The sequence below is a fragment of the Grus americana genome, chromosome 2 (genome assembly GCF_028858705.1).
Source record: "Grus americana isolate bGruAme1 chromosome 2, bGruAme1.mat, whole genome shotgun sequence".
Lineage (NCBI taxonomy): Eukaryota > Metazoa > Chordata > Aves > Gruiformes > Gruidae > Grus > Grus americana.
Window position 1 is genome coordinate 112904396 of NC_072853.1, and position 26002 is coordinate 112930397.

At 39.7% G+C, this 26002-nt stretch overlaps 1 protein-coding gene across 7 annotated transcripts in view; it reads right to left on the reverse strand.

Moving 5' to 3' along the window:
* The window catches only part of SUGCT (succinyl-CoA:glutarate-CoA transferase), a 346273-nt gene that overhangs the window by 206701 nt on the left and 113570 nt on the right, over positions 1-26002 (reverse strand). For 5 of the 7 annotated variants that reach the window (XR_008575765.1, XM_054815787.1, XM_054815784.1 and 2 more), the window contains 2 exons: positions 9183-9254; positions 4314-4411 (listed from right to left, as the gene is read on the reverse strand). Coding sequence is in view for 6 of the 7 variants with exons in the window: in XM_054815787.1 (XP_054671762.1) it covers positions 4314-4411; positions 9183-9254 (170 nt within the window). In the remaining variant the exon portion in view is untranslated. The remainder of the gene's footprint in view (positions 1-4313; positions 4412-9182; positions 9255-26002) is intronic. The other 2 variants (XM_054815788.1, XM_054815786.1) reach the window with 1 other exon arrangement.

The following is a 26002-nucleotide window of genomic DNA, read 5'->3' on the forward strand; positions in this document are numbered from 1 at the left end:
GTTGTCACCTAAATAAAGAGGAAGATACAGAAGGCACTGAAACTTCCTTTTTTGTAAAGCAAACATAGTAGATGTGCAAATGGCAGCAGTGGGAAGAGAAAGAGGAAATAAGATGCTGGGGGAGCCATAGGAAGCATAGGAAGATGATGGGGACAGGGAAAAAAAGAGCATAGCAGGAAGAGGACCAGAGATGGGAAAGGGATAACACCACCAGTAGCAAAACAAGTAGAAAATACCCCATAGGCCTATATTCTTCTTCCCTGTGAATATCTTATGACCCAGTGGTCCTTGCAGCATTGTAGTCATTTCCCTATAGAAGATGGAATTGAAAAACACTCCCCTGTCAAGATGTCTGGGACTGGTTTCTGTAATTCCCTCCTCTTACCCCAATGTGATAGCTGGGTCTCTCCGAAGCAGCATACCACTCCAGAGTGGTCTACCGTCCAGTCCCTTTTATTGAGATCTGACAATCTCTATGGGTATATGAATTTATCCTCCTCTACCTGCTTTCCTCGTCTCTCTTTCATGTGTACTCTACAGTGGGAGTTGAGATGTCGTAAGCAGACAGCAAGCTGGGGTGCAGAGCTAAGGACAGATGTGCTTCACTCTTCATTTCTGTCAGGGAAGAGAGAGGATGAGAAGATTCTTTCTGAAATGAATGGAGCAATTCGCACCTCTCAGAGCTGTTGTTTCAGGCTACATTTATGTCTCAAGCCATATTCATCTCCATCTTGTATTCTCACTCAGCTCATGACATCTGACTGTGATGAATAGGTCATTTCACACCTTTCTGAAAAATCTTCTGTTTAAAGGTCAATTTCTTCTAAGTGCTATATAATCCCCATGCTTATCTAACTGCCTTGAAATCTGGCCCGGTTACTGCAGGTGGTGAGTAGAAATATTGATCTAAATTAGAGGTCATTTGAGTCAAGAATTCCCAAGATGCAGCCTTTTTAAAAAAACAGCATTCCTTAACATTGTCCAGTTGTACCAATGTTTCCTTTCTGTGCACATCTAGAATAAAACTGTGGCCAGAGTCTCAATTGCTTAATATTTACCCTAGCAAATGAAAGGCACCAACTGTCTCTTTGGTATTCAAAGTTCAGATGTTTTTAAAAATTTCAGCTCCACACATGCAGCAAATTAAATGCTCAAGACTTCAGGGAGTTCCTGACCCTTTGAGTAGGTCTGAACATCTCCTTCTATTCCTAAATAAAACCTGGCAAATCCTTTTCCTTAAGAGCAGGAAGCTAAGAATCCTTCTTCCTGCACTTAGTAAGTGCTCAGAAGTTAGACAGGAATTGCAGTTAGTCCATTTTGAAAATTAAGAAAAGTAGGAAAAGGTAAGTCATACCTCCAGAAATAGTTTAAAAGAGATAGGAGGAAGGGGATGGGTTAGATAGGTCAATGGAAGCCTGCTCTAGGTTCTGGTGGGACCTCAGCTCAGTAAGATTATAACAGCATCAACAGCTTGGAAAAAAGCCTGCATGTATGTACTGTGCCACAGCAGTGATATGTGCAAGCAACTGCAGAGTACCAAGTATCTGCCATACAAATTGTGTTTAAAATACCAATGACTTAGTGGAACAGGAAGGATGTATAAACTGAAAATGGCAGCAAAAGAGGTTGGGGGAAAGGGAAGGAAACACAACTATGTTTCCTCTCATGTGCTTCTAGTCACTGTAATTACCATTGAGATGCTGAGACATAGACTGTATCTGTGAATCTTTTCACTGGCCTTAGCAGCAGCAACATTCTGAATGGATTCCACCACAGGACCATAATTCCCATTTATATTTCCAAGCATGTACAAAAGAGAAGGAACATTTAGGAATCACCAGATTCCTATACATAGATGCAATTTTTTACCTGCTTTTTACTGCTCAGCCTGGCACACCAAACAAGTTTGCTGACTTTTTCCATTGCAACGTCACTGGAAAAAAGCTGCTTTGCCTCAAGTTGTATGCAACCTGCCTGGCACAGCATCAAAATGAGACATGGATGAATGGCCTGACTAAATCCTTAAAGGACTTTCATGTTCTTTTTTGCCTTCCACCACACAAAGGAGGGGCTCATCTCAACGAAAGTGGCCGTAGTAGAACCCATGTCAAGAAAATCACAACTCTTTTAAGCTGCTCCAGCTTGTATCTCCACAAATTCATTGTGAAGTGGATAGCAGTTTACATATAGTGAGTGAATGGGAGGGTCTGCAGGTGGTTCTTTCTAACTAATGCACCTTAGGTTTATATTTTCCATGTGCTGGAAGCTGCAATACTATCAAGCAATCAGTGATTTAATTAAGGTATTTTTAAATGAAAGTCTGCCATTACTATTTTGTCATTTCCCTTAATTTCTCAAGGGTTGACATTTTTCAGCACTGAGAAACTATTCATTTAATTCTCTAAGTAACTTCAAAAAATGAACCATGTATAATTTTACAAACAACTGTGCATTAGTGAATAAAAGCAAAGTTACCAGGGAATGTGTATGGAAACATATTCAACGTCCATTAGAATGCCAAAGGTGTTTGTTATAGTCAGTGTTTTAAAACTGAATGCCAGATGTATTCACAATAATATGACATAACAGAATACTACCGGAAACGTCTATTCCAAAAATGTGTTTACAGTCACATACTTGCATATAAATTACACAGAAATTCAGCCTAAATGATTCTAGTAAAACAGAACATAAACGCTGACAAAAAAGACATAAAGCAGTAATTGAAAGAGCAATGAGGTAATCTCATGAACTAATAGCTACAGATATAAAACAAAACTAGAATTCTGGCGATTCATTCAAGGAACAACTGTTCCTTGAACTTTATCTTCTTATTCAGATATTGCCCATAAAAAGCCCCTGCATTCAAAATTAACCTCAAGCAACAAGCTGTTAAGTAATTCATCTGTGGATGGCAAAACAGCACTCTCATAAGGTGCCAGAGTACATCAGATAAGTGCTATAATAAATGAAATAAACTCTAAGTAATAAGTTGACATGAATCACCTTTGAAACTAAGATTAAGTGTCAACAATGTAAGAGCTCAAAAATAGGTAAAAAGATAACTATTCCCTTTCAAGGGCTTAAAACTTATAGGAAGAGTGGGTTCATCTGTACTATCACAATCCATTTGTAATAGGAAGGCAAGTAAAAGATAAGTTCCAAAAGTTCATTGTGAACAGTTGTACCATAATTATTTGAAAATGCAAAGTCACCTGGTACTTCATTATTTCATCAGGGGCAGGACATCTGAAAATGGACAGGTTAGATAGAAAAGTGCAACAGGAAGAGGCAAAATCACTCTCTCTACAGTCTTTGATGCAAGGTGATTCTGGTTCGCAATATCAAAAAAATGTGCAGGGTTGAGAGGAGGGGGAAGGGTGTCCTACTGCAACTCTTCTCAGATGGAATGAAAAGGGGAGACATCTGACTTAAAGCTCCTAAATAAACAAAAAATTGCCTGAATGATAATAGTTACACAAAATGTTGACAAAGACTCACACAGGCCAAGTGTCAAAATGATAGTGTGACTTTTCTTGAATCACTGACAACAGTAGATATACTGCTTCTTCTGCTCGTCCCCTGAAGTATGAAGTGTTGCTGAAGCCACCTTTGGAAAGCTTAACACAGATTCATTTTTTTCTTAGGTTATATAAATTTATCATCCTTTCCATTAAACAGAAGAGCACTCCACAGAAATAAGGCTTTCTCAAACAGAATGAGGAAGATAACTAAGCTATTTTAATCTCTCAAATAAAGGGTTCCTGAGCTTCCTCTTAAATAATTTTTAATTAAAGTATTTAATAGGATGATTCCCATGTAGAATATTAAGCACATATCCTTTTGATTTCAAAAGGACTGACCCAGGGATAATGTACCACAGCACAGAACCAGCAGTGAGGGAGTAGCATCAAGTGGAACTCCCTTGGATATAGCAGCTCTCAGTGAAAACTTTAAAATCCCAGCTACAGCAAAAGCAAACGATGCTCCAAGCATTTTATTTCCAGGAGTTACATTCTTCCAGGAAAGCAGAAAGTACTGGTTGTTTCACTAAAATTCAAGTTAATGCTTAAAAAGAAGTTAAAATGGTTTCTGAAAACTTAAAACTGCAGTCTGGCTTCTTGCTAGTCCACACTATAGTCTGTGTGCAAAAGGCAGTATATTTAACATCAGTAAGTGTTCTCAATACTTTTTAAAAAAAATAAAGTATCTCAAAAAGAGTAAAGTAAAATTTTCACATGATGAGACGGTCTTACACATGACTATTTGCATTAACAGATTAAATGTAATTTCTCCCTTTTTGATTAACTTACCGGGTTGACAATATGTCAGTAAGTTCTTTTCTGTTCTGGACTCTGAGTGCATTAGTTTTGTATCTGGAATCCTTACTAACTTCAGGCAAATTCAGGATCTAAGTAAAAATAAAGGTGAGTAAGAATTGCGCTTGGCAGGATATATTTATATAGCTAATGAAATTCATTACCAATTTAAGATAGCTTTCCAAAAGTCCCTACTTCTCATTAATCTTTTAATATAGATTAGAAAATTAAGAAAAGATAATGCCTCCTAGTCAATGTTACATAAGAAGTACAGAAAAAGACAGAAATTAAACTGAAGATCCAAATCTTAGTCGATAGCTTTCACCTTTAGCTAGGAGAAATTCTTGTTGTAGAACACTAAAAAGTTTGTAAGTTATTAGCATGAGGTTGGAGAGATCTGTGGGATTATCCTGCACTAAGTTATATGTCACAGAATAAGAACTATGACTGTACTTCATATGCTATACTGAGAAAAGCTATGTCTAAGAATATTTCTTTCCACTTCAGTAATTTCTGTCAAAAAGGCAAAAAAAAAAAAAGAGGTGTTTTTCTATTGAAATGTCATAGTTTTTTCTTTATGATTTCTTCCAAAAGAATTAAAAAATAAAATTGGTGGTATAACCTCCAAGAAAGGAGAAATATATCTTCTATATGTAACTCCCACCTGGCACATCAGAAATTTAACCATCATGCAAAGACAATGTGAATTTTATTATATAGGATATTAAATGTGGAGAATGAGTCTTAGAATTTTGTAGAGGCATTTAGGAGACAGAATAGCTGTGTGGACAATCAATAGTTACTATATAGTTTATCTATTCATGCCACAATGTATTGATAGAGAACATAAGTAAAGAGAATGAGTTTTGCTTTCCAAATTTAATAAAAAATATCCCAATAACATCAGCTACAGAAGCAGGCAGAATAGAAGATTACAAAGAAGGAGACTGTCACATATTCTTCATGTATTTTTACTCACTAACACACACTCAAGATCAGTTTTACTTATGATGAGTTTTATAATCATTCTAAACATGCCACATTTTTTTACAGGGCCATTTCCATGATGGCTTACCAAAAAACCAATACTGGCTCCAAGCTGAAGTCCCTATAGCCCATCAGCCTATCTCTGCCTGTGGCCGAGTGCTGATGCTTAGGATGAGCTTAAGAACAGGGCCAGTACATATGATACTTCTCTACTGTTAACCCAAACTCCAGCCTTTAGACTAGGGCATTTCTGAGCTGGAGCTGTTTTCTATGTATTTAGCGATCCTCCATGGATTTTTGTTTTATTAACATGTTCAGCCACTCCTTGAATCCATATGCCTATGTACTACCACATCTAAGCGATACATAGATTGGTGTCAATCTCTCTGATATTTGCCTCAAACCTCAAACTCTACTAATTCCTCTGAGACTGGTTCAGACCAAGGCCCCTGTCGTTTAATGACTCCTCACTTTGCTGGAGTGAATAAGGATATGGCTTGCCTTTGATGACTTAAAACAATCAATCAGCAAAACAGGTATTCTTTCAACAGATACTTAGAGATACTCAAAACAGATAGTCACCTTTGATGTAGTTGTTGCCTAGAGTGACAAAACTATGCTTGGAAACCAAGGTATCAGTAAGTTATGTTAGGGCAATGATGGTATTATATAAATTTTCTGCAGATTTTTATCTGCAAGATAACATCAATCTAGCATCTTCCATCAGTGCTTAATTCACATCATATTTTCTTTTCCTCCTATGTTTACACAATCTAGTTTATGAAAATCATAACATATCGTAATCTAGCTTTAGAAAATGTTCTTCTTTTACTATCTAAAAGTTTAACAATAATATTGGTACCCCCTTAAAATTATCTCCCCTTTTTATTGCTGCTATTTTGGAATTACAAATCATTGCTTTAGAGAAAAAAAAATCATGTAAGGTTGTTCAAAGTAAATGATAGTGAATACTTATTTATGAGAGCTTAAAAAACCAAGAAATTAATCAGAAAACTATGGTTCCATTTGATGAGTTATATGAAAAATGATCATATGGAGTTGCTCACTCTACTGTTTTAATTAACGTTACTGACTTCAGCTTCAACTTAATGTCCATCTGTTGTAAAGCTGCGCGTCTCTATATGTTCTTCTCAATTTTTTTTGTGACTAACAAATGCACATTTGAGAAGTTATTCATTAATGTGCCATTCACCTTTCTGCATCATACTGCCAATGCTATTTTCTTTATTTCACTGTGACCACTTGGAATGAAACTGCCGTTCTCCATTTCTAGGCCTCCTTCAAGATCTAAGATGCACATTCAGAGTTTATGCTCTCTGCATTTTGTCCCCCAACACTAGCCAACCTGTCCGTACTCTCCTTTGCTGTACACAAAAGCTCAGTCTTCTGAGCCTTCTGAAGACTCTTGCTCAGTATTCCTATTTAGACTGAAGCAGCACACATCAGGATGTGCTTTCGTAACACTTGACCACTATGAAATGCACTTCAGCCAGCAGTGTTACAAAGTTTTTCTGCAATTATCCAAGTCCTCAAACAAGCTACAGTTAGTTGTCATTGATTTTGAAAACATCACAGTGAATTATTCCAGTTTTTTTCTTTCTGCTTGCTTGGAAAGATACGGTTGAAGCAGAATGTTTGCAATTGTTTACAGCTTGAGCCAGCTGTTACATCTCTAGAGTATGTGTCTTCAGGGCAACAGCTTCCATACAGCCTGTATTTTTAGCACCAGCTCATCTCAGAAAGGTTCTCTAAGAGCAATTCCAATGTTTGAATTAGTGGTCTCTGTATTTATTAAAGGTTCACTAGGGTGTTGCGGGCCTTCCTGTAATAAAGTCCTCTTCCTTTATTGGCTCTCCCACTTCATGGTGGTTTAAGTTCCAAATCACCTTCGACTCAGCACAGAGCATACCTCTAATGGATTTCACAGCATTCCACTGACTTCCACATCACTCCATTTCTGGGCAATTTAACAACCCAAATCCATACCTACAATAACTCGATAAGGGTAAAAAAACTGTTCTTTTTAAAAACAAATATGATAACTGGTTTATAGAAAAGTCTAACCATTACCCAAAACTTGAACTATTTTTTCTGGTTTTTTTAATCCCTTTCGAATGCGAGCAATCATCATTTTTCCATGCTGTACCAGCATGCAGATATTCATCTCATTTAATTTTAGTTCTACAGATTCTGAGGTAACACAAATCGTAGAAATGTTGCCTCATCTCCTGGGGTACCATTCACTCCTTACTGATTACAGAGGGACTATGTAGCAACAAGTCACAGAGTCTCTCAGCTGCACCCTAAAGTAGGGTGAATGCATGGTCTGAATTTTTAGTGCTTTCTAGCTCAACCATGGTGTCAGAACCTACTGAGCCCGATCTTCAGCTCTGCCTTACTCAAGCATGGCAGGAAGACCAGCATTTGGTACATGATTCTTCAGGTGATAAAGCATCAAGAAGACATTCACGGCTATGTCCTAGGACTTTCTGCAAAGATTTCCTTTATGAGACAACAAGTCTTTGACGAAACTGAGTTGTGGCAGGTAGACACTTGTTTAGTCATTAGTCTTCATTCATGTTAATATAATTACCATGTTATTTTGGTTGGACACCTGTAAGAAGAAAACCCAGTGAAAAAAACTTTGAGGAGGTTAACTTGCTACCTGTTGAGAGAGCCAATTCAAACAAATGAAACCAGACTCCTCCAGATAGCAAAGTGGGGATACGTAGCCCAAACTGCACTGAGAGAATCACAACTGTACTGTCTTCTTACTACATATTCCAGTTGTTAGTTGTGAACATCCATGGACATGTGAAATGTCTGACATGAACAAATGGAGGAAAATAATGCTCAATTTCCTGAGGCTGCCAGCTCATTTAGAGTGTGACAAATTTAGGCTAAATATCCAAGTTCCCAGAGAAAAAACATGACAGGAAAAAGGTAGAACTCTCATTTTAAAAAATGCTGTCTAATGCTATATGCAAACTTCTCTTGCCCCAGCTTACGTGTTACTGGGGTCTTTTGTTTGGAATATTGCTACACTTTATTTAAGAACAGTTGTTTCCCTACAGCCACTCCTCTTCTAAAATGTATTCACTGTCCAGGGAAAAGCAATTCCAGGTATTAAAAAAATAGGAAAGGAGTATGTGAAAAATCAAAAAATATTTTACAACTTTCCAAGCTACCCTCTGTGAAAATAGAATTGCTAGTGTTCTTTCAGTTCAAAATAATGAAGATACCAGATTTTGAACGCAGCTGTCCTGTTTGAAAATTTGTTCTTCAACGTCATATCTCTGAACCACTTCAAAGTTGGCTCACAGTCCTGTAATATTTCTTTTCTAGGAAGTCCGCAAGTTTCTCTGTGAGCACAGAGCAGCACGCACTAATGTTCGAAAGGACTACGCACTCAGCTACTGGTTAAAATGGCACAAGAATCATCCATCCCCTAGCTTTGCTTTGTTAATAGCTGTGCCTACCACATATTTTATGGAGAAACGGTGTCACATTTCTTCTTGAAAAAGGCAACTGTGTGACTTCTGTGACACTTGCTATTCCGGAACTGGAAAGTTGTTAGCTTGTTCATTTTTTTTTAGCTAATTAGCTGTACAGCTGCACAGACTTCAAAAGGGATTCAGCACCCACAAGTTTGGGAATGGGGGTGTTCTGAATCCAGAGGCAAAGCACAGAACCCGTATCAGTCCCCTAAACTACCAGACAGAACCCCAGGGTTAGAATTTATACTTGCTATTTATTTTGACAAAAAAGGAGAATTAAGAAGCGGTCAGTAATTATTTTCCTAGTCAGAATGGAAACTATTACACATTTCCGTACTGTCACCTACTACACCATTACCTTGCACACAGTGACAAACTGCTGATCATTTCCAGCTCCCACCACAATGTAGCCATCCTTGGTCTTAAAAGCCTGGAAGAGCAAAGATAAGAGATAAGCTGTAACTAAACTATAAAATATTAGCTCATCTTTTAACTGAAAACTTTGTAAATAATGTTCAAATGACTTCCTTAAACATTTCCCTTCAGATCCAATCTCTAGTTCTATAAAAGTGGCTCAAAGTCATCCACAAAGATGGATGTGGACCTTTTGATTTTTCTAGAGTTGAGAAGTTAACTTGGTTAATAGCTTATTTGCCGAAAATGTGTCTCAAGGCATCCTGAAACTCTGCAAATGTGTCCCACACTCACAGGGACCGAGAAGGATTTACCAGGATAACACTTACTTGCCTGGAGTTATTTATTCAGCTTCACTCTTAGCCTGACTGAAAGCAGACAGCTGCACTGAGGTGTCACAGACCCTGACCAAATATGCAAAAAAAAAAATAATTGCCAAATAGCAATGACAACTTCGGGACTCTCACGGGGGATGAAAGGGATGGGCTGCATCTTGCCAGCTCTTCAGCTGGACACTAAGCTATCTCCTTGGTCAGTGGTCTCATGATCGAGCTCTTGGAGAAAATGGGACTTCTTTTGCAGCTTTGAGGATTTATTTTTCTCTTTTGATTTCATTACAGTGGCCTTACTGACACATCTCATGGTGAACAGAACATTTAACTGAGTAGGACATAACAGCTTTCATTTCAGTGTAAATCATCTGCACTTAGATTTTCACTGGAAAAAAGAAAATCCGTAATTGGCATCATCCTCGATTTTTACCATTGTGTCAGGGCATCTTCTAAAATTGCATAGTGCAAACAGATTCCCCTCTCCTCCACACCGCTTCCTTATACAAGGGTGTGTAACTGCAGTTTCAGTCATAAGTGTTACAACCACAATTTTCTGGGAAAAAATATTTCGCTATTAATTTGACTTGAGTGCAAGAGGCCAGCCCAGGCTGGTGCACTAATGGTGACAAGGCCTTGCAATACTTTCTTGGAAAGAACAAAACTCATCTTCCACTCTCAGAAATCAAATTTTTTATGAGCTATCATATCCCGATCTAAAGTTGTGAATTCTTACTATAAATTTTGGTAAAATAACACACAAATATAAGCCCTGGTATGGGAACACTTTAATAATAAAAAGTCTTCTTATGCCACTGTGGCTTATTCTTCTCCATAAACAGGAATATGCTATTCCAACTTGCAGTCTTTCATACAGACACAACTACATCCACACTAAGACTCTTTTACCATCTGGTATAGTCAAAGCTTTAAAATTGTAGGTGGAAAATTATGTCCACTGAAATGGAAGTAACTGTACATCACAGTTAGGATATCACTTGTTTCTCTCACTATGTTTCATTTCCTGGTAAATAGTATTGGTCAGCGATAAAGTTTAGCAATTTATTTTTCACACATTTAATTAAGCACTTCAGTCTAAGATTCTTAGCAAGCAAAGATGAAATTCAGCAAACATTTAGTTCCAAGCATGCAAAAAAGTCCCACTGACTTAGCCCCAGTACAGTAAAAGTCTAGAAGCATGCACAAGATAAAGGTACTGCATACTCACGCTGAGGAAAGCAATGAGCACAGAAAAAATTGGGGGAAAGAACACAGAAAAGAAAATTGTATATGAATGTATAAACATTTTTAGATATATCTGTTCATGCAAATCTCTGTCTGAAACAATCATGACAGAGCCTGGTCTAAGAATATGTAAGACACTGCCCCCCTTCTCCCCCCCAGTAAATGGCTTTTAGTAGGAATAGTGATTAACTCAAACTGTCAGTATAAACTTACTACCTTTAGTTAGAGGCAAGATCTGTTTTCTGAACACCCTGCCCAAATCCTGACCCATCTTTGCTGATGCTGTGAATTCTAAAACCAGCCACACACATTTCACACAAATTATGGGCTGAACACTACATGTATCTGTTTGCATATGCAACACAATATAGTTTTTATTGGTGCAACAAATTAGGAATTCTTTTACATATTCTTTTAAACTTCTAGTCTGGATGCCTGTTACATATTGCAAAGCCTACGATATATGTCATATGTACTTATATATAGATCCCTTTCCTCCTCAGTCCAAAATATATTTAAATTCGTAGTACGGGCTTAAAGAGTTTACTATTTAGCAGCAACTTCTTTTGAGACTTGCATCTCTGTAAGAAGACTGCAATCACACAATAGCTGCATACCACTATGAAACACGCATCTGTACCCGTGGGCTGTCCATGCAGCAGTGGAAGTCACTCTAAATTTAAGGGCCTGGTTATTAGCATTTGTGCTTCAGTTACTTTGCGGAATGTGTGGGAAAACTGATTATTCTTAATTGCATTGTATGTCTAAAAAGCTAAAACAACAATCATGTCATCCTTACACAACAAAAATGGTATCGTAATAAATGCAGCAATGTCTTTTTCCATGAAGCTTAACTCAAATGTCTTCGTCTGCTATTTTAAGCTTCCCATTACAAAACAGCTGATTATTTGCCAGTCATTGCTGCTGATAAAGCAAAAACTTCCAAATGTTATTAGCATAATATTGATGCCAACATTTAAGGGTGATAACAATGGTTTTATTCATCACCCATAAATGTACGCACACTACAGGTTACCACAGGTTACTGTCTGGCCACAGAAAGCTTCACAATCTCCTTATACAAAGGAGAGTAAGGGCAAAGTGCAGACAGATTTTAATGAGATTTTGTTTTGATAAACTGCTGTCCATCACATCGAATCATTTCACATTAGTGCAATAAAAAGCACTACACACACAAGGCAAAAGTCTTTTCTCCCTTCCCCTTATTCTGAAGAATGAGGTCTTCTGATAAGATTCTTGAGAGCACAAGCATGATTTAACCTGCTACTCCCATGGGATATCCTCAGCAATAGGACATCACTTGGTGAAGACAAGAAACAAAAACCAGACAAAAAAAATTAGTCCACATCTTATTCATGGAAAAGGCAGAGAGAGACTGCGTAGCATCCGGAGGCATAGCTTTTTAGTATGGTGTAAAAAGCTTGGGGGTTTCTAGGAAGATAATCTGTAAATTCACATTGAATGATATATAGTACATGACATCAATATATGTGTGTTCAAAGCCAGATCTCAAGGTCCAGTGTGCATGCATCAACACCTCACACTGACTAATGGCTGTTACAGGACCTCATTAAGACTCAGCACTTTTCCAAATTTGATCCGAGAACACTGCATACCCGAGATACTTTGTGTACTGAAACATTTTAAGCTCCCAAAACACATGGAATATAAACTTATCCACCTTTCAGAAATGTTCTAAGTGGTTTACAAGTACTATCCAAAAATGCTATGTAGACTATACAATAAAGATGCAGGCCAAACTTAACCTTAGTTTATTATCAGAGCGGACAAAGACTTGCTGAGATAATGTGAGGCCACGCTAGCCAGTCTTTGCACTGCTCTAAGTCAATAGCCTTTCAAAATGTTCCAGCTTTGATGGTGTTAATGAAAGACCATCAATCTCTTGTATTTATTGCCTGCTTTATGAACTTTAAGCCTATACATGCTATGACAATCATCAGTCATACATAAATGACAAATGTGGTATCCTACGACAGAGTTACAGTGTGGGTGTATAAGGGAAGAGCAACTGATGTCATCTACCCGGGCTTGTGCAAAGCATTTGACACTGTCCCACATGACATCCTTGTCTCTAAATTGGAGAGATGTGGATTTGACGATGGACCACTTGGTGGATAAAGAATTGGCTGGATGGTTGCACTCGAAGAATTGTGGTTAATGACTCAATGTCCAAGTGGAGAACAGTGACAAATGGTGCTCCTCAGGGGTCAGTACTGGGACCGGCACTGTTCAACATCTTTGTCAGTGACATGGACAGTGGGAATGAGTGCACCCTCAGCAAGTTTGCCGACGACACCAAGCTGTGTGGTGTGGTCGACACGCTGGAGGGAAAGGATGCCATCCAGAGGGACCTTGACAGGCCGGAGAGGTGGGCCCGTGCGAACCGCATGAAGTTCAACAAGGCCAAGTGCAAGGTCCTGCACGTGGGTCGGCGCAATCCCAAGCACAACTACAGGCTGGGCAGAGAATGGCAGCCCTGAGGAGACGGACTTGGGGGTGTTGGTTGATGAAAAGCTCAACATGACCCAGCAATGTGCACCTGCAGCCCAGAAAGCCAACCATATTCTGAGCTGCATCAAAAGAAGCAGGTCGAGGGAGGTGATCCTGCCCCTCTACGCTGCTCTCGTGAGACCCCACCTGGAGTACTGCATCCAGCTCTGGGGGCCCCAGTACAGGAGAGACATCGAGCTGTTGGAGAGAGTCCAGAGGAGGGCCACGAAGCTGATCAGAGGGCTGGAGCACCTCTCCTATGAGGACAGGCTGAGAGAGTTGGGATTGTTCAGCCTGGAGAAGAAAAGGCTCCAGGGAGACCTTACTGCAGCCTTCCAGTACCTAAAGGGGGCCTACAGGAAAGATGGAGAGGGACTGTTTACAAGGGCATGGAGTGACAGGACAAGGGGTCATGGGTTTAAGCTGAAGGAGGGTCAATTTAGATTAGATGTTAGGCAGAAATTCTTTACTGTGAGGGTGGTGAGGCACTGGAACAGGTTGCCCAGAGAGGTTGTGGAGGCCCCACCCATCCTTGGAAATGTTCAAGGCCAGGTTGGATGGGGCTTTGGGCAACCTGGTCTAGTGGAGGGTGTCCCTGCCCACAGCAGGGGGGTTGGAACTAGATTATCTTTAAAGCCCTTTCCAACTCAAACCATTCTATGATTCTATGATAAATATCTTTGCCTATGTTTCAATTTGCATGTTGATTCCACAAACAAAACTTTAAAATGTAAGGGACCAATTCCAATAAATTCATCAAAAGTCCAGGTCAATTTTAAATATTTGAATCCAAAACACAGAAATCAAAACAACCAGAACATCTGCTGCTGCACATGGTGATGCTTTTCTCCCCTTCGTCAGGTATTTATACACATTCATAAGATCTCCTTGAGCCTCCTCTCCACTCCTCCAGGATAAACAGTCCCAGCTCTCTCAGCCTCTCCTCGTATGAGAGATGCTCCAAGCCCTTAATTACTTTCATGGCCCTTCACTGGAACTGCTCCAGTATGAGCACATCCTTGTCCTACAAACTCCAGAAGTGGACTCAATTGTGGACCCATAACTGGATCCACTGGTTATTCATCCTCACCAGTGCTGAGCAGAGGGGAAGGATCACCTCCTTTGACCTGCTGGCAATGCTCCTCCTAATACAGACTAGGAGTCACAGGGGCACACTGCTGGCTCATGTTCCATTTTTTGTCCACCCGGACCTCCAGGTCCTTTTCTGCAAAGCTGCTTTCCAGCCAGTCTATACTGATGCATGAGGTTATTCCCTACCATGTGCAGGACTTCGTATTTCCCTTTGTTGAATTTCATCAGCTTCCTGATGGCCCATTTCTCCAGCCTGTCAAGGTCCCTCTGAATGGCAGCACAACCACCTGGTCTATCAACTGCTCTTCCCAGTTTTGTATATTCTGCAGACTTGCTGAGGGCGCACTCTGTCCATCATCCAGGTCACTAATGACCACGTTAAACAGTACTGGCCCAGTGTACCCCTGGGAATGCCACTAGTGATTGGCCTTCAGCTGATGATGACACTGATCACAACCCTTTGAGAATGACAGGTCAGACTGTTTTCACCCCACCTCAAAAATCTAGATCTAAACCATCAGCACTGTTGAGGGAGGGCACAGTGAGGGCACTTCATAGCCTGGTCTCAAAAGCTATTGGCAGAGCAAATCCAGCACGCAGTGAAATGCACCCTCCAGCCATCACCATTAGTAGACAGCTTCCCAGTGCTTCAAGGACTGTCAAGGTCAAATGCAAAGGATGCAAGTGCCATCCAGGCAGAAACTGGATGTCACTTCTTCAGAGACTTCTCAGGAAGAAGAATTTGGAGGCCAAACAATACTTGGAGAGACCAACAGAACAAAGCATTGAGGTTTTGAAATTGGAGGATTATTCCATATTTAGGAAAGGCCAATAGCTTTAATTATCTGAACAAGCTACTGATTATTTTCATTACCATTTACTGTATTGTCCCTTTTACTGACAATGGCAGTCAATGGTCAAAATATTTGAAAGCTTCCAGGCCTCCCCTTGGAAGAAGATTTGCACTACATCAGGTATGGTAAAAGAGGTGTATTACTCATCTTCATGAGTTTTCTTATCTGATGTTCCTATGTGAATAACAGTTGGGATCTGCAAAGTTCCTTACAATCCCTTTCACTGGGAATAGCCGATGTTAGATACCCTCAGATTTGAAGTATCTTGCAAGACAGCCCTGCCTTTTGATTCATAAAGTTGAACAGTAGCATCTCTAAAAGCATCCGATGATGGATCATGAGGAGAACACCTGAGGGCTTGCGGATAGTCACTATGTATTGGTGAGTTCTGGAGTGCGGCTTAAAGGGTAGTAACTTTTGAGTGCCTTCTAACTGCTGCTGATTTTACAGAGCAACAGGCTGACTGCTTCAACTGAATCATGAAGCAGCTTGCTTAAGATTTTGGAAATATGCCATCCTTTTATAAAGGCTAGATACAGTATTTCTGTAAGGTACATGCTTGTCAGCACAACACGGAGCATTCTCAGGTGGCATTAAGGGAGAGAGCACTCTAAGCTCCTTCCCAAGGCTGGCATAGGAGCAAGCAGCTTTGTGTGAAGGTTGAAAGTATCTTTGGGACCAGCTGGGGACAGTGCAGAGCAAAGACACCTACTTGATAAGTCTGTAGACATAAAAGCAGAAAAAGCTAAGCCAATGTTTTCAAACAAAGCTTTGAAACATGGCATCAACATTTTTTAAAAAGAGATTAATTCTCATAGGCCACTCCTTCCTCTCCCCTCCATCTTCCCATTGACTGCAGTCTATTCACTCTCTTACAGAATCAGCAAACAATTACTCAGTAAAACACCGCATGACCATACCTAGGTCTCCACTTCTGTGCTTGAAGTACTTCCCTGGTATTAGTGGGTGTGGTCAAAGAGAAAAGCTGGTCTCTTGCAGGCTTGGAGCCACAGAAAAATTACCATGTTACTTTTAATTTATTGCATAACTTGTCTTCAATTACACTTTGAAGTTTCCAGTGTGGCACTGGATTCAATGCAAAGGTTTGCATTGAAGGACAAGCATTAAGGACAAGCATTCTCTAGTCTTAATGTAGATTAAAAGCTCCAGTGAAGAAGGTGATGTATTCAGGATTTGACTGACCTGTACACAAGCTCTCTTCTGCCAACCAAATGTATCTACAGCATATGTTGATTTTTATTCTCTGTCCAACCTGTTGTGGTTTAGCACCAGCCAGCAGCTCAGCACCATGCGGCCGCTCGCTCCCTGCTACTGCCCACGGTAGGATGAGGAAAAGAATCGGAGGAAAAAGGCAAAACTCATAGGTTGGGATAAGGACAGTTTACTAGGACAGCAAAGGAAGAGGAAAATAACAACAATACTTAGACTATACAAAGCGAGTGACACACAATGCAATTTGCTCACTGCCCAGAGGCCGCTGCCCAGCCCAGCCTGAGCAGCGGCCCCTCCTCCCCAGCCAGCTCTCCCCTTTGTGTGTTGAGCATGACATCATATGGTATGGCATACCCCTTTGGCTAGTTTGGGTCACCTGTCCTGGCTGTGTCCCCTCCCAGCTTCTTGTGAAAATTAAGTCTACCTCAGCCAAAAACCAGGACACAACCTTATCAAACTCCGGTTCCCAAATACATTAAAGAGTAGGAAATCCTCAGTTTTACTTCAGATCCAGAACAGTTACATTCCCTCCAGATGGGATAAACTTGGCACATCATTTCTCTACCTTTACACATTGGATTGAATAAAACATCAGCTGTGCCACAGAATCACGGAGTAGCCACATTCTTTTTTCTTTCGGGGGAAGGGCACAATCCTTTCATAACAACTTGATATTTAATTACTGTAACAAATGGGAACAAGACCAAGAAGTTTGGTCAGTGGTAGTTCTGAGCAATATGTATAAATCATGAAGACCACACACTTTGAAAGTATTTGCCTACTTTGCACTCTCTTCCAGTGAAAGCAAACAGTAAAAATAAGAAATGTAAATTTCATGGACTGGATTAATGTATGCTGAACGCTCTCACCGAGCAAACTGAAGAAGGACATTCCACACAAAGATTTCACTTTTTCCCTCTGGTCTTCTCAACCCGCACTACTTGTCTCTCTCTTCACTGCCGTGTTGCAGGACGTACTACCCTGCAACTTCACAGCTATCACAGTCTGCCAGACAGATCGGTATTAAGAATATCTGCAATAATTCTCTCACAGAGAAGAGCAGTTCGACTGGATGCCCTGAGCCTGTGGGAAAGGTGTTTATGGTAAGAATGGGAATGATTACTTTGGTCTCTGAGATGAGGCAGAACACCAGCACTGATGTCAAGGAAAGCACACCACAGATTACCAACCAGGGAGACCATTCACTTCTACAGAACCCACAATCTATTAGACACTTTTTCTGATCAACCTTCAAGTTCCACATATGTATGAGTGCAGAAAAAATGACTTTGCTGAACTGATCCAGGAGCAAAGCAGACGAAACCAACTAAATGTGCTCCGAATGCACCTTACTGAAAGAGGCAGCAAAGTTAACCCAAAATCACGGCACCAAACAGGGATATCTACATTTAGCATTATAGTGTATTACTCTCAACACTCACTCAGGAAGCGGGACAGCCTAGCTCTGCTCTCCACACTGTGTCATGTTCTTACCCAGCTGTTGCCTAAAGTGAGAAGTATAAACTGCTGGGAACAAACTGCAACCAAGGCCTCTCCAGTCCCAGCTCACTGCCCTAAGTAACAGGTTGGAGACAGGATCCTTCTCTCACTTTGTCTTCTTCTGGTCATATGATATTTACACTGTTCATTTCCCAGTTGACTAGATGCAATACATAGGTTTGTCATTTCAAAGTACCAATTGGGCATACTGTTTACAAAAAAGACTGTTACTTCATATTCAATAGTGCAATGAACGTTAACTTTGGATTGCATACCCTTAGAGATGAGACTTTTCTCCCGATCATCTCAAAGAACATATCCTGCAAGGAAATGAAACCATTTTCTTTGTTTCCTAATGTGACTGCAACATACATCTAGCCTCGCCACCCAAAAAGCCATTTAAAAACTCCTGGAAGAACAGTGAACAGCTTTACAGTGGGAAACTTGTCACTTTCCCAAATTTCTAAAAATTTAAAATACATTATCTATACTTCAATTAAAAATAAATTCTCCGATATTGTAAACTGGCATTAAAACTGTTCTTTGCTGTTGAAAAATAAAGTATCAGGCACAGAATCACATTCTCCATTGCCACATTAGTTTTCCATTAGCTTTTCAACAATGAAATTACACACACAGAGACACGCACACACAAAATAAATAAACTTTAATCACAGTATCACACTGGAGCCAGTGTAATTAATGTTGTGTCAGCATTTCCATTTAAGCCACTATTTTCAAGAGGTTTATAGCACAGTCATAAAAACTCAGTTAGGTTGAAATTAAGCAAACAAGGTCTTATACAGCAAGCAACATTTAAGTATATATACAGACAGCAGCCAGTTACTACTTATATGGGAATTAAAATAGACGCTTACTGATTTTAAAGGGCACTGCAGAGCTATTTTTTTAAACAATATTTTTCTCAACATTTATAATAATCTCTCAAAAGCCTGAATCCAAGCTATGTTTCTTTACCCTTTTTCCTTCTCATACAATAGTTCACACAATTTCTTCCAATTTTGGGATTGTAAGCATTGGTTTTTTGTTTCGCTTTTAAAGTAAAAGAATGCAATGAAAACATTTCTTTTGAAAAACAACACACATGACCACAGTCTGATCCTGATACAGGCCTCCAGGCATTACTGAAGCAGAAATGACCAATAGTCGTTACACCTTCAAAAAATCATAAGATATAGCTGTCTGGAAAATCTGAGTGCTCAAATACAATGTTTTAAGAGTGCTATTTAGAATTTAATTCTAAATGAGGTCCTATTTCTGTTTTTCAGTAGAAATCATCAGAGCAGGATTTGTCTCATTATTTCTGTCCCTTTTCCCTCTCTACTCTTTGGCTTGAAGTGATGTAGTGGTACAATTTCTAAAGGTGAGCTTTGTAATATCGAGTACCTTTTTGGTAACTCATGCTGAGCCCATCAGCCTGGCATTTCAAGCTGCAGACAGATGACCCAGTGCAAGCAAATGAGAATTCAGACCGGGCTGGCAATGCTATTAACTTAAAGGTCCTAATAACTTAATGTCCTGCTATAAAGAAGGCTCTTCAAAAAGCCGAGCTGAATCATTTGTGAGTTTCTCTGACAACCAGACAACTGAGAAGAGCAAAGGGATCAAATTAGCACTGATGCTGACGAAAATCAGTAAAAACACCAACGAGGACATAACAATTACAGGGGTGCAAAATTGGCTGCGTTTCACAATTTGGCACTTTCACAACTTAAAATAAACAGCGCTCATATTTGAAATCTGCCATTTAGCTGCAGAACAGGACGCACAAAGGCAGGAGAAACTCCACTCCATTCTGCCAATGTGCCTTTGCCCTGTTTTGGAGATTTTTTTTTTTCCATTAATATATCTCTCAAAAAAAGTATGTGATCCTATGTACTATTCAGTAGACATAGTATGGTGAACTAAGGATGGATTTCAAGTATTTTGACCTTGACTCTTCAGTATCCTTGATTTGTGGTTTTAAGTCAGACTCATTAAGGTTTATTGCGTGTAGTTTGTTTTGGTTTAAAACACTACTTTATCTCTAATCAAGGATTTAAAAATTGAACTGGCCAGACATCCAGGATGCACACTATTTCAAGTCCTGAATTTATGCCAAACCCCCCCCCCCCCCCCCAAAAAAAAAAACCAACCTAACATTGCCAGGCCATAGGAATAATGCTAGGGAGATCTATTTAAAAAAACTGAAAAATAATGCTCAATGAGTAGAACACACATACATGTCTAAAAAAGTCAGAAGTCCCTTTCCTCTTCACTTTCCTGTAAATTTCTATTAGGTTTCCTTAAAACTATAAAATTGTGTTTTTCTCTAATATCCTTTTTTTATCATTCCCCATTAGTCTGAGAAATACTGAAATATAATATCACATTACTGCAATTACAATCTTTTATCTACCTCAAATCTAGCATTATTTCAATTGTTAAAGCTTTAAAATCATAATAATTAGAAATCAAAATATTACACCTTTTGCCAACCTAAAACTCTGTTGGCTAATATTTACTACTTTTTCATTCTAGCAACAAAGTCAAATTATCTACTGAGAAAGAGCTGAGGAAATCTGTGTGGTAGTATCTATTATTTTGGTTTTAAACACAGATCTTTACACCTATGGCTTGTAGAGTGCTTCTACATAATGAACATAACTATCCTTTACAAAAGATCTTGTTCTGGAGAATCAACACAATATCAATGTCCTTCTATTGTCACATCCTAAAATTTACATCAGATTTTAGCCACATTTGTACAAAATCATCTCCTTGCACCCCTCGCCCCCTCCAAAGCCTGAAGGACGTAGCTGTGCCAGTAAAATGGTGGGAGAAGGCAATAGGCAATAAAAGAAGGAGAAGTAGAAAATCCTAGCTTTCCAAAAAAAAAGATCCCACATTTTTCCCTTGCAGATTGAAAGGAAAAAAACCCTTAATTTCCACTAACAGGTACATCATGCTGTTCTTTAACAAACACACTTGATTCTTATTCATTGCTAGGTTTATTTCAAGGTTTCATCTTGCCTTATGCTGTCATAATTTTTTTTTGTTTCTGAGTGGCCAAGGGACAGCCTCTCTCTCATACAAGAGAGTATGAACATCCAAATGACAATTCTGATTTAATCATGGGAGAATCAGGAGTCTGGGCTTATTTAGGGCAGGATTCTGACTCTGAAGATCGCCCAGTGCCACAGAGTTTTAATTTCTTAGCATGACCAGCCAATTTACTCCCACTGTCAATCTAAACCCTTACTTTTCAATTTCCTAAATAAATGCCCAATTGCAAACCACAGTGGCAATTTAAAAGCCTAAGAACCATGACTATATGCACCTCTGCCAAACACTGTGACATCAGGAAAAGTGCAAAATCACTGCATTTTTGCCACAGATAATTGCCATAAATTGATACTGAACACTGTACCAGCATCACTGCACCTCAGTCAACTGGCAAGTGAGCCTGAGCATATACTGCTTCTGATAGAGTCTTTTGAAAAAAAAACCCCATATTGTTTTACATATTTTCGTAATAAATAATTTACACAAACTAAACCAAAGCATGTACACACAGCACTGCAATTAAATTAGATGTCGGTCACATACAGTCAAATAAGTTTAAAGCTACCCAACTACTGCTATGTTGGTCTATAGTTAGTCTATAGTGTTATATGTCTATAACACAGCCATGTTACAGTCTACATGCTAACAGCAAAGATCTCCAGTAATAGTGACCATCTCATAAAGAGCAGGTGATCCTCATTACAGAAATGATCCCAGATATTGAGGGGCCCAGTCTGGCTACGGCTGAGGGATGGTGCCAGCAAGTCTGGAGGAGCTGCCTGGCACCTGGCCTTCGTCACGCTCTTGCCTCCCTCTTCGTTGAGCTGGCGAAGTCAAAGGGCTGGTCTCCTAATGATCCAGATGGCCTTCTGGTGACACTGGGGTTGGCATCAAATGGGCAGCAGCAAGCCCAGCACACAGACCCGCCATTGTGCTGGGAAAGACTAAAATGGGCTTCTGGCAGTAGCTTGGCCTGTTCTTGTACCCCTGATGACAGCCTGAAATGCTGCCTGCCCAGTATTCCCTGGAGTTGGCTATGAAATGACCTTTCACAGAAACAAGGTTCTTGTCCCTCGATTATATGAAGCTGATTATCTGATTGCCTGACTTGGGGAGGGGAAAGAAGGAGCGAACAGGGAGAAGAGGTGTGTGGATTTGTAAAGGCACTCTTCCTCCTCCCAGGGTGCTGATGAAAGCGTTAGGATGTTTTACAGCTTCCTCTATAACAGTATCAGAAAATAATACAGAGAGGGGTAGCAAAATGCAGTTAAATGGTTATATTAAGATGAACAGAGACAGCTTTCGGTAACGGTGGAATACTGGTACCTTTAATTTCCCTCCAATATACATTTACTTTCACGGTTACGAAGCTTAGGCATTTTATTAGACATTGACACAGCTGTGCTTATAAGTGGGAAAGATCACTAGTGAAAATTATGCAGGGAGGCATACCAATTTTCACATCAAGTTACGTACTGAAGTAGAAGACTTTTCAGACAAAGAATATATTTCTCCAGCTACTTGATTTGTCTTTTTCTTTTCAAAATCTGCACAAGTTAAAACAAAATACGGCAAGTGAGTAAACAAAGCAAACTTAAGCTGCCATAAAGAATGTAAAATCAACTGAAATGAGTGGGACACATGGTTGTCCGTTGGACTTCAGCCTCCAAATGAAAATAGAGGTCCCACAGAATAAGTTTTGTGTTCTTCTCACATACAAAGAAACCCCTGGTTTTCAAATGTATAAAACAGGAGGACAGCCTTTCCCTCCCTCCACAGAAGTTTAAAGCACAGTCAAAAATCATTTTGGTCTTAAAACCTGAGGAAACAGAAAAAATACAGGAAGCCTATGGTGCCATATGATTGCCTACCCTGAGTGTTTTGGCATTTCAAGGCTTAAACTAGACAATTTGCGTTCCTCTATAAGAGACTCTGCAGAAGTACTGAGGCCAGCTCAGGCTAACTGCCTTCCATTTGTCCTGATTTTCAACAGACTGCAGAACTTGAACTGACCTTCATCTTCATAAGAGCTCTTCTTGAGCAATGATAATTGTAAAATGCAATACACAATGAATACACTGCTAATAATACCCAGGCTGGGACCCAAGGCTCTTTCAATCATACCTATTTGGACAGCAGCATACTTCCCTTTGTACAGCAATGGTCATCTCCTACTTGGAAGTTTCTGAAAAGCCCATGCTGTTAGTCTGCTGTTGACATCAAAAATAATGAACTTAGACAGCAAGGGGAAGGAAATTAAGGGAATCAAGATTTTCACTGATCATTATTACATTTACACTGTTAAAATGCCACCTACAAAAACACAGTTTGCAGAAAGACAGACAGCTTCAGGAGGCACAGACAGGTTTTCCCTTTCCCTTCTCACATCAGTTAGCAGAATGTAAAGATCAGAAAGCAGTTATATCACAAATGTGTGTTAAAACAAGGCTCGTGCATGAGGTGGGAAAACCACAGGCATATCAGGAGAAAGGAAAGAAAAAGCATTATTATTATTATTATTATTATCACTACTACTACTACTACTACTACTATTATGTACCTGGGAACATGTTTGCTGCCATCCAGACAACAACAGAAGTAGTGAATAGTAAGAGTGCTTGAACGTCTTCCTGGACAACTCTTCTACCCAAAACACCTCTTTGCATAAGAAAGGGAAAGAAGGGAGGAAGGGAAGAAGGAAGGGTCATTCTGTGAACCCTAACAACCTCAGCTGCCTGTCATTCTGCTAACTGCCCCGCAGGCTGTGCTTTCCACCGAAGTGTCCACAGCCAGATGTCCAAGACAGGGATTTGGCAGAGAAGTATTTAGTGGATATGGACCAGCATCAGCTTGAATAATGACAGATGCAGAAGTTCCTAAACCTCGTTATGTTCACAGAAATGAGCAAATACCTGATTCAAAAAGGGTGTACTCATTCTAAACCTAACAGCTGATTTAAGAGTTAGACTTGGATAGTTTGGAAGAAAAAGGAAAAAATATAGCTAGCGATAAAAAGGAAGCATACAGTGATTTAGATGAAACTCTCAAACTATAACAACCTAATCTGATGAACTGTCATTTTACATTCTGAGGAACTGTAATATGATTCGTTGTTCTGAAAATTACTGTTGTGTTTTAAAGCATCCAACAGTTTTCCTCCTGCTAAAACTAATAGCAAGAGTTGTAGAATTAGTGGCAGCAATGACTTGAGGGGTCATTATTTTAGCATTAGCATGTAGGGAACATTTTAACCCACTGAATGCTAATGGGTTTAGCTTAAAGGAAAATTAGATGGTTACTGCATGGAGCACATCAGTAGCCTGAAAATCGCTTACAGATAGATCATGACCATTGTTCCATGTTATGTCAAAAAAACAAAAACATGTAACTAATTCTGACTGGTATCTCCATCCTAACACTGCATTTCTTTAATTTTCCCAAGCAAAAACACAGTGCCTGACTCTCCACAGAGAAACGATCTCTACATGCTTTTCAATGTCTGTGTTCTGTATCCTACTGGCTAAAATAGATTAATACAGAGACTACAGAAAAGAGCTAGAGAACCAAAGCTCTTAAAATGTGATATAAGGTGTGAATTGAGGAGTGGAAGAACAAAGATTGTCCTTGTCGGGAAGAATTTGAATGCAAGTGCTTTTGTTGTCTAGAGGAGCATCAGTGTGGCAAGTGCTGAAGAGGAACACAGGAAAAAGTGTATCAGCATTGCAGAGCTAAATGTGGCTCTCATCATCTAATCATAAACTTGGATAAAAGGTTTTGATAAGTATTCAGGAGATCAGCTTGCCTTCTTGGCCCAGCTAGCATTTAGACTGAAATAAAACACAAGCTCTAGCACTGCTAGTTTTTCAGTACGGACATAGCCATAAACAGCCTGTAGCCAGATTACAGGCACCAGTCTACTCCTAATGAAATCCATCCCCGCTCCCCCTCAGATACGTCACACAGTCTGCATGTTTCAAAAGCAAGCAGAAATGTAGGGACTTTATTGTCCAAAAAAATTTGTTGGTCACACCATTTTGCCTCAGTTGGCCAAATCATACCAACAGCATGTAATTATATACTGCTAAGAACACAAAGAAATTTTCTGTTACCAGGTGTTCTCACATTTTGCTTCATTTTGAGGCAGAGTGGCTGAGAATGTTCTAGGTTCATTAAACAACTGTGGATCTCGTGACTCCACACTGGAGGCAGAAATAAAGTAAATTCTGTCTACATGTTAAAAATAAATTAAAAAAAGATGGGATCTCCAGATTATCTCTGTGTCACACATTCCTTCCCTATATCCCCATTCATGGACCTTTTATCTGGATTATCTCAGCTTGCTAACAGGCAAGTATTATCCTTTCTGGATGAAGGCTGGAGAAATCTGTGCCTTCAACAGACCTCTCACACTTTCTCTCAAAAAACCCAGATGTTGTTTCAGGGAAATCAACATTTTTCGGCCCTCCGGCTTTGGAACAGTCACTGAAATACATAATTCCACACTCTGGGCACCAGCAAAGGACTGGCCAAAAAACAAATCACAGTAAAGCAGCAGTAAAGGATTGCAGCAAGCTTAGGTATTGGTAAGTACCCCTTTTGTCTCTAAGTCCTAGTAATGCACAGGCACAAGCAAGCTCTTTACAAAGATCTAAGAGGGCGTCCTCCATGTTGGAGAAGAAGCCATGCCAGATATACAAGAAGATGCATGGGGATTCTGCAGCTATTCAACCTGCATCAGCTGTCTCCATATCGACTCATCTACACAAGAGACCTGGCAAAACATGCTGCTGACTTCTTAGGGCAACAAGCTACTCTTGAAATGCTTTCGCACTGCATTTCATGCCCAGAATTTTCTGCTCTTCCTAAAATGAGAGCTGCATTCATGCCAACAGATGGAAAACATCATCATCTAG